The sequence below is a fragment of the Sus scrofa genome, chromosome 10 (assembly GCF_000003025.6).
Source record: "Sus scrofa isolate TJ Tabasco breed Duroc chromosome 10, Sscrofa11.1, whole genome shotgun sequence".
In the NCBI taxonomy this organism is placed as follows: Eukaryota; Metazoa; Chordata; class Mammalia; order Artiodactyla; family Suidae; genus Sus; species Sus scrofa.
In genome coordinates, this window is record NC_010452.4 from 41,692,163 (window position 1) to 41,705,256 (window position 13,094).

General features: G+C 41.6%; 1 protein-coding gene across 15 annotated transcripts in view; it reads right to left on the bottom strand.

The window, feature by feature from the left end:
* ZNF438 (zinc finger protein 438) overlaps positions 1-13,094 on the bottom strand; it is a 440,040-nt gene that overhangs the window by 117,811 nt on the left and 309,135 nt on the right. Inside the window, exon 13 of one of the 15 annotated variants that reach the window (XM_021064197.1) lies at positions 3,305-3,408. The exons of the other annotated variants lie outside the window; for them this stretch is intronic. Coding sequence (XP_020919856.1) covers positions 3,305-3,383 — 79 coding nt within the window. The 5' untranslated portion in view covers positions 3,384-3,408. The remainder of the gene's footprint in view (positions 1-3,304; positions 3,409-13,094) is intronic. 15 annotated transcript variants of the gene reach the window in all.

Genomic DNA, 13,094 nt, shown 5'->3' on the forward strand with positions numbered 1-13,094 from the left:
TGAAAAAATACTGAATATATGTATGTGTATAACTGAATCAATTTGCTGTACTCCTAAAATTCACACAACATTGTAAATCAAATATACTCCAGTGAAAACAAACAACACTTTCTTCTTACTAAATAAGCTACTTTACACACATAATCAAGCCCAAAGATGCATGTTCAGGCTGTCCTTCAGGTCATTTAACAAATGCTTATATAAATACTTTCTCACGATTAAAAGACTAGAATTATTAAGTACAAAATTAAGACCATTTGTAGTAGCCTACGGCAGTGATTTTAAAACAGAATGTAAATAAATACTGGTATATTAAGATAAGTTATTAACTACAAACCAGGTAATAGCTGTCACCAAGGCAATAACATATACGTACACACAGACACAGACACACACACACACACATATAGGTGTATGTCTGTGTGTGCACGCATACTCACATCTTTTTATAAATGGAGGAATGCCTGGTGCCAGTATGTTTACTACAGTATTATAATAGCTAAAAACTGGAAACAATTTAAATATTACTTAATTTATAGTAAAAGAGCTAAAAAGAGAATAGAGAAATGAGACTATGATTTTTTATTTTTCATATTCTATATTTGCCCTATGAATAAAATTGTTATGAATGTTTTACAACAAGCATCTATTACTTCTGTAAGTTTACAATGAGAAGGACACCATTCCAAGTTAGTATCTATGGCCCTATTCTACTGTCTTTTGAGCTAGAATGATCCCTTGGTCCAAGCACTTGGTGAGCAGCCAAAGCTATTTCTCAGGGAGAATCATAACCCATTGGCACATATTTCTTCAGGTCATCTCTACTCACAGGTGGTGGATAGCCTATTTATATACTACCTTCCTTAGCCTCCCCAACTTTCCTAAGAGGATGCCAATCCTATTCCCAACCCAGCCAGCTATTAAAGCCAATGGCCCTGTATCTAATCTGTAACTGAGAATAACTACCCTAAGGCACCTGTCAGAGAGTAAGATGCTAAACTTCCAGTTAGTCAGTCAATCTATACTACATTGGAAAAACTGATTTCATTTCTTTGCTGTATAGTTCTCCCTTTGGCTCTTTTATATAATAAAAAAATGAAACTGGAGACAAAGGGTTGGCTCTAAAATTAAATGCACTCAGGTGTTTGCTTTAATAATAAATAAATACAATCAAAGGGTCTCAATGAAAATTCTATCCATATTTAGATGTGCTTTATAAAACCAAAACAAGTTGGATTAAAGTAGTTTGGGATATTAATATAATAATTACTTTATTATAGAAGAACCTTTCAGAAGTAGATAAAAAGCTGCTGCAAAGTTGTATTTATCTACAGTGACTATAGCCACCAATATCTGTACTAAAAAGAACTGTACATTTGGATCTGTCTCCTTATATGTTAGACTTCAAATCAAAACATAACAGTGAGAGCTGTTAAAGTTACCACTAAAATTGGATGGGGCCTTTGGCACCAACACATAGTCATGAATGGTAACTTTTCAATATATCTTATTCCTGTCTTCCCGTTGAAATTTTAACTGAGTAAGAAATCTGGAGGACTTCCTCCTGAAGTGGATCCTTATGGCAATTTAAAGAGCTGCTGTATGTCTTTAGGAAGATGTCCACTTCAGTAAAAAAATAAGGAATACATAAATAAGTCACTGATAGAGGAACGTCTCCACCATATACTTGTTTCTTGCTGTGGTTTCTTCACTGCTTCGAAACACCAAGTGTGTAAACTATTACCCGTATTTATAAAGGTCGAATAGCCTCACTCCTCTATATCTGAACCCCAACTATTTGTTTAGTGCCCGACTCAATCTTCCTTGATGAAATCTCTCATACTCTCTAACTCAAGCATAATGACGCTCCCTCCACTAAGCCACCTGATTCTCGTTTAGGCCACTCACTTAGCCCATAACCACAGTTATGTACCTTAAGTTGCTGTTTAACTTGGCGAGTGTACAGATCCTGTGCGTTGAGAAGTCTAGGCTTCAGGTGGCAGGACTAAGGCTGCAGACAGCATGATGCTGTGGATGTTAGCATTCTCTAAGGAGTATCTGCTAAGTATTTGTCCACTGACATACTGTTCAGTGCTTTACGGTGGTCCCAGAAATAGCTCATCTTTTGGAGAAAATATAAGCATTTTTTTCTGTCATGAGAATAATAAACAGGCTATTGGTTTCAGGAAATGTTAACAGACTATCTGTGATTTAAGTAATTTATGACTACATTTTTCTTGCTGACCGAGCAGTGTCACAATTAGGCCAGCCAGGTGCAGAGCACTCAAGGGCTTGGGCGCAGACTATTGGGAGGGAATTAACTGTTTATTAACAAAAAACTCTGAACAGGTTCTATCATGAGAGACCAACAGAAGAGTGAGAGTAACATCATTAGACATACTTAATCATGCACATTTGGAACAATTAAGAATCGGAGTTCCTGTTGTAGCTCAGCGGTAATGAACCCAACGTGTGCCCACAAGGATGCAGGTTCAATCCCTGGCCTTGCTCAGTGCGTTAAGGATCTGAAGTTGATGTGATCTGTGGTGTAAGTCACAGACATGGCTCAAATTTGGCGTTGCTGTGGCTGTGGTGTAGGCTGGCAGCGGTAGCTCCGATTGGACCCCTAGCCTGGGAACTTCCATATGCCACAGGTGAGCCCCCCTCCCCAACAAAAGAATCTACAAAAGTAACTTATTCATTCAAACAAACCAGTACTGAAAGGCTGCTGTGTGACAGGCTATGTCTGGCACTGGGGAAATAAAAGTGAATGAAAAATAATCAAAACCAGGAGTTCCTGCTACAGTGAAACAGGGTTGGTATCTTAGGAGCTCTGGGACACAGGTTCAATCCCTGGCTGCGTACAGTGAGTTAAGGATCTGGTATTGCCACACCTTCAGCTTAGGTCGTGACTATAGCTCAGATCTGATCTCTGGCCCGGGAACTCCATATACTGCAGTGCGGCCAAAAAAGATAAAAACATTTCAAAACCAGTCCCTCTAGCTTGTTAAGGCAGATCCAAACAAAACCAACCTAAAAATTCCTCTACCCACCTCCATGGAAAACCATGTTACACATGCATAAAAAATATTTTATCTCACTGCTTTAAGCCATGCAAACAGCTTACTTTGGCCTAAACACCAGCAAACTTAAATTATTCTAGAAACTCCTTCAAAGAGCCGTGGTTTTGTTCCTGTCCATCCCCAAACCCTTAGGTTCCCAAGTTGGTGGAGGGGACAGGGCAGTGTGCTCTAGGCCACACGAGCACACATGCCTGGAGCTGTGCCACAGGAAAGCTCGTTACCTGGACAAGGGCAGTGCTGGTACAGGTGACCCTGCCCCATCAATTCATCAGCAGCTGCTGACCCATGCTCATGCTTCATAGGAGCAGAACGTTTTCCCCTAAAACTTAAGGAGAAAAAGGCAAAAATAGAAAATCTTTTGCCAACCACAAAAATACATATTTTACAAGTTGTGGAATTAAAAGCAGCTGCTCTACACTTTAAAAACCAGAGAAAAAGTATAAAATAAGTATCTCCCTCTGACCAGCTACGACCTCCTGAACTGAACTGAAGCAGAAATATTGACCTGTCAGTGCCACAGCTTAAAGGGACCTACGGATCAAGTAAGCTAAAAGCAAGTGGTGGCATCAACTATTACCCTTCTTCTAGCAGAACCCACTTGTGTGATCTTTACTAGATTCCCAGGCTTTCACTTCACTAGAGATGCACTAAACTAGGAGTCTGTAGGTTTAAAATTTTGTGCAATTAATCTGACAACAAATTGGGTGGCTGGCTGTTAAATATGAGTTAGAAAACGGACTAAATGTTAGGGCTCCATTCTTGTCTCGAATCAAAGACATTTCTCCTGGGATTGCAAAGGAATGAGCATGTAGCCTATCTCATGGATGAAAGGGCGATCTCTAATCTTTAAAAACAGGAGGTCCGCCTCCATGATCACCTGGGACAAGCCTGGCTAGCGCACGTCAGCAAGGAGGTTATAGGAGCCTGGGAACGTTTAACATCAAGAAAGGAATTACAGCCCAGTAAGATCAGAGGGAATTACACAGGAAATGTGAACAGTAACCCTTTCAAATCCCTGTCCCCCCTCCCACCGCCTGTGATAGATGGAGTCCGGCTGCCATCCAGCTATGCGCTTACACAAGCCAACAGCTGAGGGGAACTGGGGAAAAGGGGAAAAGCCCATATATACACATGCACGGAGCACAGCATAAATTCGTAATGACGTGATAAAGTTGTGCTGCTCCAGAAAAAAGCCCCTGAGCCTTTCCAATGGCCACGTATGCACTTTATCACTGTCTCATCCAACCAGAGCCCCAAGTAAAAAATCCCACAGAAATTTGCAGAATCGGGCGGGGGTGGGGAGGACAGAAGAGTTAGTTGGCAGACTCATCATCGTAAGCAAGGAAACGTGGCCCCTCTGAAGCTGACCAAACAAATAGGTCTCCGCCCTGGCTTATGTTTAAACATCTTGTTCCTCATCGGTCTGTAGGGAAAACATTCTTTCCACAATAAATAACGTGCAATTGAATCAGAAATTCTTCCTCCAGGCTTTATCTACTCTGTAGAGGGTTCTTCAGTACTGTTAGCCAGAAGCCTAAAGAATTCAACTGATTGCAGACTTTTTTCTTAAAGAGCTGCTCACTTATAGTCAAGGCCAGTTAAATTATTTCTCGTTGCTAATTCTGGAAAAGCAAATGTGACTGTGTCTTTCCTGGACCCCTTTAGAGACCCCTAGGTTGGGACCTCAAGCAAAGAGCTACTTTTGCCACAACAGCCTCTTGGAAAAGGGGAAATGTTCAGTTTCTACAAACAGGTGAGTTCGAGAGAGATTCATTAAAAATCAAGACCAACCAACCAACCAACCAAAAAAAAAAAACCCATGGTTCTCAGACAGAAAGGGTATGGTGGGGCAGTAAAATAAAATGAAAAGGAGTTCCCGTTGTGGCGCGGCAGAAACCAATCCGACCAGTAACCATGAGGTTGCGGGTTCATTCCCTGGCCTCGCTCGGTGGCTTAAGGATCTGGCATTGCTGTGAGCCGTGGCATAGATCACAGACGCAGCTTGGATCCTGTGTTGCTGTGGCTGTGGCGTAGGCCAGCAGTTGTAGCTCTGATTTGACCCCTAGCCTGGGAACCTCCATATGCCATGGGTGCAGCCCTAAAAAGCAAAATACACACATACATATATACAGTGAAGAAAAAGGTGATGTTTACAGGAAGCTAAGTTTAAAACTTGGAATCAAACTTCACAGGTCTGAAACAAGAGTTCACTTTTTTCCCACTGGTATTACCAGGCTAGAGATGGTTCACTGCAAAGAGTAGGTCAAGGAATAAATGAAAGTGGATACAAAGCTGACAAAGCAAACTACCAATAAAAGTCAAAAGGGTTAGCGTCTTAGAACTCTCCAGAGAGGGAACTAGAAAACCAAAGGGCTTTTTTTTTTTTTTTTTTTTTTCAGCATTGTGCCGCCTCCAAAGCATATGAGTCTTGAAGAAACAACCTACATTGGCAGTGATACTGTGAGTGACTGGGGTTTCTACTGGAGACTTCTAACGGCTGCAAGTTAAACAACAGCCTCTCATTTCTCTGGTGCTGGCTCACAGGCAGGCAGGAAGGCCCATGAATAATACTCCAACTATCAGGCCAGACTTCTGATTGGGCTTCCAAGCAAAGATCAGTTCCTATCACAGTGTGGACCAAACAGAAACTCAAGGGCCCCGTCTCCTCACCTGGAAATGAGAGCTTACTTAGAGTGCCTCTTAATCATTCTTAACCCAGGTCTTAGTCTGATAGCGTAAAACCCTCATCCCTCTCCTTGAATGTTATTTGAGATTTCAAAGTAATTTAAGTATTAGCAACAAAAAGAAAGTGCAGCAAGATAATTTCTGACTGCTTTTTCAAACCATATCATACTGCAACAGAATCTTTCTTCCTTCCTTCATTTCTCCTTCCTTCTTTCTTTCTTTTTGCTTTTTAACCTCGCAGCATATGCAAGTTCCCAGACTAGGGACTGAATCAGAACTGTAGCTGCCAACCTACAACACGGCCACAGCAATGCCAGATCCAAGCCACGTGTACAACCTATACCGAAGCTCATGGCAACACTAGATTCTTAACCCACTGAGCGAAGCAAGGGATCAAACCTGTGTCCTCATGGATACTAGTCGGGATCATTACCACTTAGCCATGATGGGAACTCCACAGAATTTCTTAACAAATACTTTTCTAAACAGATATTAATTAAGGCTAGTTTACCTTGGGAGTTTCTGTTGGGGTTCAGTGGGTTAGGAACCTGACATAGTGTCTGTGAGGATGCAAGTTCAATCCCTGGCCTTGCTCAGTGGCTTAAGGATCCAGGGTTCCCGTGAGACGTAGTGTAGGTTGCAGATGCAGCTCAGATCTGGTGTGGCTGTGGCTGTGCCTATGACTGGCAGCTTCAGTTTTGATTTGACCCCTAGCCTGGGAAAGTCCATATGCCACAGGTGTGGCCCTAAAAAGCAAAAAAAAAAAAAAAAAAAAAAAAAAAAGAAAAGACTAGTTTACTTTGATTTTGAAGACACAAAAGGTCAAATACGTCTACAGACACTATGTACTGATGACAACGAAATTATATATATATATATATATATATATACACATTTTTTTTTCTTTTTAGGGCCACACCCATGGCACATGGAGGTTCCAACTGGCTAGGGGTCCAATCGGAGTCACAGCTGCTGGCCTATACCACAGCAGCATGGGATCTGAGCTGTAGCTCCAATTAGACCCCTAGCCTGGGAATCTCCATATGCAGTAGGTGCAGCCCTAAAAACAACAAAACAAAACAAAACAAAAACACCTGCTTTCACCTATGACTTATATCCTAAGATTGCTCTCACTCCAAATAAGAACATTATTGCAGGCAACAGAAAATCATTAACTACTAAGGAAATGTCTCAGACTGTCTGTTCTTCATTTAGAATGAGTCAGATACAACACACGCTACCTCTTCATTCCTAAAAGGTGAGCAGAGTCTACACCTCTTGCATCCCCGGCCTTCTGGCTTAGCAAAGACACCCACTCCAAGGGTCTGGTGGAGAGGTTGGCTGCATGAGAACAACAAAGCTAACAGAACGACAACTTATAGTCTTAGCAATAAAAAAAAAAAAAAAAAAAAAAAAAAAAATTCCAGGAGTTTCCCTTGTGGTTCAGTGGAAACGAATCCAACTAGTATCCATGAGGATACAGGTTTGATTCCTGGCCTCACTCAGTGGGTTAAGGATCTGGTGTTGCTGTGAGCCATGATGTAGGTGCAGACTCCGCTTGGATTCTGCGTTGCTATGGCTGTGGCGTAGGCCAGCAGCTGTAAGTCTGATTTGGATTCGACCCCTGGCCTGGGAACCTCCACACACCATGGGTGCAGCCCTAAAAAGAAAAAAAAAAAATCATTCCAAATGTTTCATTTTTGAAGGCTTATAAAAGAATGATAAACTGCTGGCATTAGTAATTTAATATGAGAAACATAATGAAGATGGAATATTCCTATATAAAATCAACTATTTGGAGTTCCCGTCGTGGCGCAGTGGTTAACGAATCCGACTAAGAACCATGAGGTTGCGGGTTCGGTCCCTGCCCTTGCTCAGTGGGTTAACGATCCGGCGTTGCCGTGAGCTGTGGTGTAGGTTGCAGACACGGCTCGGATCCCGCGTTGCTGTGGCTCTGGCGTAGGCCGGTGGCTACAGCTCCGATTGGACCCCTAGCCTGGGAACCTCCATATGCCGCGGGAGCGGCCCAAGAAATAGCAACAATAACAACAACAACAACAACAACAACAAAAAGACAAAAAGACAAAAAAATAAAAAATAAAAAAATAAAATAAAATCAACTATTTTACTCGCCTCCAAAGCTTATTATGAGACGAAATTACACAAAAGATGCTAAAAAACCTGCTCAGCACAGAGTAACTTCTCAATAAACGTTAGCTGCATCAGTAACATTACTGAACTATTCAAAACAAAAGATATACTGGAAGGTCATATTTACTTTTATTTATTTTTATTGTGGGGGTGCCACACTTGCAGCACAAGGAAGTTCCTGGGCCAAGGATCGAACGTGCACCACAGCAGCGACCTGAACCACACAAGTCAGTCACAAACTGGATCTTTAACCCACTGAGCCACTGGGGAACTACTGGAAAGTCATATTTAAATGAACCAGCAAAATAGTATATTCTGTGGGTTATTTTTTAACATCTACACAAAACGTATATATCTGTTACAGGCATATACATGTATCCATATCAGTATTTAGGGAAAGACTTGGAAGAACAAATGGCAGAATGCTAACCCCTGGGAAGATGGGACTGTGATGGTCAAAGGGAAATTTAACTTGATTTGTAATGCTTTTTTTTTAAAAAGCATTTTGTCGTGGGTGTGCCCCTAAAAAAGACAAAAGACAAAAAAAAGTATTTACATATCCCTTCCATAAACAAAATTAACTTTTTAAAAAAACAAAGTAGAAAATGTATTTATACCAAGTATCATCTTGGTAAGTCTCTTCAATTTTCACAGTTGATTTCAGTATTACACGACAGAGTTTACTTTTATTTGTAGTTACTGTCCAAATGAGGTCTCAACCTCCTTTTCTTCAGTGAGAGCATTCAAGCTTTATGTTACAGACGGCTTTCAATAATCTTCCTCACAATATTCCTGATTGCTATACTGAAAATACCTGCTTGCATAAAAAGGAAAAAAAAAAAAAAACATCGTCTTACCATTTTATTAATTTTTAAAACCACTCGATATATTTAATCAAGGTGCAAGGAGGCTTTCAAAGTCCAGGAAGCCATAAATCAAAACAGTTTTCCATAGAAAGATTGCCTTTTCCCCTTGGATTTTCTGTGAGTTTACATTTCATAAACCATATACAGAAAGTAAAGTCATTGATACTTCTTACGGCCAAAGGGTTGCCTATTTAAAATCATAACAATTTCAAATGTCTTGAGGGTTGCGCTAATTAAAAACCTCTCCTCCTAGGCTCTTTCAAACTTCTAACTCTTGTCTGTACCATTTTGATGCTGTTTTTAAAATTCAAACTTTCCTTCTAGTTCACAACCATAACTTTGACTTTCTCATCTCATTCTTTTTCCTTCAGATCACCTAGATGTTAGCCTATCAATTGTGGGCAAACCAAGTCACAAAAGCTCTTATTAACTCCCTAGAGCAGCAAATAGCAGGCCTCCTGTGGTTCAGACGCAGAGGGAAGCCACATGGGCCATAGGCCCAAGTGGCCTGGACCCCTGCAATTTACAAATTCAGCTTAGAAATTAAAGACCTCTGATGCTGTAAAAAGGGACCGACATTTCAACAGATGACAGATAGAGAAAGGAGCCTCTGATCTGGCCAAAAGGATGTCAGGCTGGACAGGAAATCCCCACCTCCTCCAACACTGTGGATTCAGTGTCTGTGTGGTAAGTTGTGCAGTCTTAGATATATTTGTAATTCAAGAAAGCCCTTCTGGATAAAGGACTGGGGAATGTATTTGATCAAAAAGTATCTTCCTATAATTTCTCTCTCTCTCTCTCTCTCTTTTTTTTTAGGGCTGCACCTGTGGCATATGGAGGTTCCCAGGCCACGGGTTGAATTTGGAGCTGCAGTTGCCAGCCTATGCCCCAGCCTCAGCAATGCCAGATCTGAGCCATGTCCATGATCTATACCACAGCTCATGGCAACACTGGATCCTTAACCCACTGCCACTGAGCAAGGCCAGGGATCAAACCCATGTCCTCATGGATACTAGTCAAGTTCATTACCGCTGAACAACAATGGGAACTCCTTTTCCTATAATTTCAAATCTAAAATTCTATTTCTAATTTGTAGCTAGCACAGAGAAATTTCAACAACAAAAAACTTATATAGTTTCCTAGACAACGAAAAGCACATGTGTGAACAATTTTTTTTCTCCCAACACTCAGCTATGGACTCATTAATATGAAGCTACTGGATCTACCAAGACTACAACAGTCGTTCCTCCAGTAGTTGACTCCCTTGATTCTAGAAGCTTCAACCTAGCATGGTGGTAACAAACATGAACTGTGGGGCCAAATCTCAGACCCATCCAGCATATGATGGGTCTTATACAAGAGTGCTGGGCCTCAGCTTCTTGGCTAATGTTAATGCTTCCTTACAGGACTATTGCCAAAGATTACGTAAGTTGTTATGTGTAAAGCACCAGACTGTGCCTGACACAGAGTAAAGCACTGAACAAGTCTTGGCTATTATTATTAGCTTTAACATCAGAAATGTGTAGCTCTGTAGAGTTCCCATCATGGCTAAGTGGTAATGAAACCAACTAGGATCCACGAGGATGCCGGGTCAATTCCTGGCCTTGCTTAAGGATTCAGCCTTGCTGTGAGCTGCGGTGTAGGTTGCAGAATTGCTGTGGCTGTGGTGTAGGCTGGCAGCTATAGCTTCGATTTGACTCCTAGCCTGGGAACCTCCATATACTTCGGGTGTGACCCTAAAAAGATTAAAAAAAAAAAAAAAGAAAGAAATGTGTAGCTCTGGGACCAGAGTGTGAAGCACACCTGACGACAACCACTGAAGGACCAGGTGCCTTGAGACTGCCTGGTGTTTGAGTCACCTGCATCAATCTCTCCTGTGCATTCTAATCACTGATGAATTTTTGTGTGCCTCCATGGACCTGTGCTCTGCATAACTGGTTACACATCTCACTCTGGACCCTAAATGTCTCAATAGGGGCTCCACCAGCTCACCTTGTAGTCTCAACATCTAGCGCAGCATCTTACATAGTGTAGCTGCTCTACAAAAACTCAATTGATGGACCTAGGGATGATCATATTAAGCGAACCAAGTCAGAGAAAAACAAATATCCTATGATATCACTTATATGTGGAATCTAGTAAAAATGACACAAAAGAAGTTATTTATAAAACAGAAACCAACTCATAGATTCCAAAATCAACCTTATGGCTACCAAAGGGGAAACGTGAGCGGGGAGGGATAAATTAGGAGTTTGGGATTAACATGTACACACTACTATGTTTAAAAGAGATAACTAACAAGGACCTAACTGTCTAGCACAGGGAAATCTACTTGATATTCTGTAATAACCTATAGGGGAAAAGAATCTGAGAAAGAATGGCTATGTATATATGTATAACTGAGTAACTTTGCTGTACTCCTGAAACCAACACCACATTGAAAGTCAACTAGATTCCAATAAAAATGTTTTTTTTTTTTATTAAAGTACAGTGGATTTACAATGTTTCTTCAATTTCTGTTGTACAACCAAGTGACCCAATCACACACAGTTCCCTGTGCTGTACAGTAGGGTCCCGTTATTTAACTGAAACATAATAAGCATGAGCCATTTATCTGTCTGCTTAAGTTCAGTTCCTGAGAAGAGAGGCTACTGAATGCTGGTCTCGGCATCTCTGAAAGGGCCCAGCATACAGTGGCACTTAATAAAAGCCTGCCGCCTCTCTTTTTTACTCATGTTTTGCACTTTTTTTTTTTTTTTTGACTTACACGTGGCATGGCTTTCTTTCCTGAAACAAAATGCATTTCTGAAATGAAACAATTGTCTCTCTCTCCTTTCTGCCCCCGGAAGCTCTCCGTAGAGTGGGAAATAAAACCTTCCAGTGACTTTTTAGTTCTCAAGGTGATGGCTACCAAGAAGAGAAGCAACAATCTTTTTTTTTTTTCAGGCTGCTCTGGATGGAGTCATTGTCCAGAATCATCCTCCACAATGGAGCCAGAACAAAGCCCTTCTTCAAAAAAAGTGGTGTTCTCGGCCTGCTGCACAGATTTCATTCAGTCAGCACTCTTTCCTGGCTCTTTCATAAGTGCGACAATGTTCATTATCTGAAAAACCCTCTCTGCCCTCCCTGCCTGTGACCGTGCCCAGCTCAGCTCATGACAAAAAGCCAGTTTGGGTGGCCGCCTGTTGCTGAGCTTGTGAAACATGAATTCAGGGCTGGCAGCCTTTCTCCCACTCAGGAGCTCATCAATGAAAGAGTCGGATGCCTGGCTGAAGGCTGCACAGCGGGCCTCCCTCCCAGGACCCTCCGTCTCAAGACCTACATGCAGTTCAGGGCAATAGGTAAGAAGTTTCTGCGAGTCTAGAGCAATATCCTTCTTAGTGTTCTCGGGGAAAAGCAGTGATTTAACGTTCCTCTGAGTCATTCTATGACCAGATTACTTCCAGGTGTTAAAACTGGGACACTCCACCACGACATGTGTCACTTACTAATATTAGGTCGGGGCATAAACACGCGGGTCACATGTGAGCCCTTCTTCGAATTCTCCTTACTCAAGGTAGTAAGAGGAGTGATTTATTCCTCCTGACTTGCAAGATGAAATGAAGCTGACTTCTTTGCTTAAATGAAATTAAAAATAAAAATGCTGTCAAATGGAAACTTCCCTGCTGTCCCTGGTGAGGCACAGAATTTTAAAGTTGGAAAGGATCTTGGAGAGGCCTCCTCCTCATTTAAGATCGAGCCGGAGGCCCTGGAAAGTTGAGAGGTTTGTCGTGGTCACAAAGAAAAACAGAACCAAAGCAAGAATAACGGTCTTCCTGCCTCCTCCACCCATCTGCTTTCCACACTCCACACTCATTTTAATGAGTCTGTTGCCAAGAACTTCACCCTGACCCACAACCCTGGACAGACTGTTCTCAGTTTCACCTCACTCCCTATGTCTTGGGAGTCCAGCTACATAATTACCCATTTTAAAAAATATGAGAAAGAGGAGTTCCCGTTGTGGCTCAGCAGTAATGAATCCAACTAGTATCCATGAGGACACGGGTTCCACCCCGGCCTCAATCAGTGGGTTAAGGATCGGCATTGCCGTGAACTGTGGTGTAGGTCGCAGAAGTGGCTCAGATCCCACATTGCAGTGGCTGTGGTGTAGTGCAGAGGCAGCTCTGATTTGACCCCTAGCCTGGAAACTGCCATATGCCACAGGTGTGGCTCTTAAAAACAAACAAACAAACAAAAAAAACAACAAAAAAGAAAGTCTTCCATACCTTTTATGATTTATATACCATATATAAATATATATCATATTTAG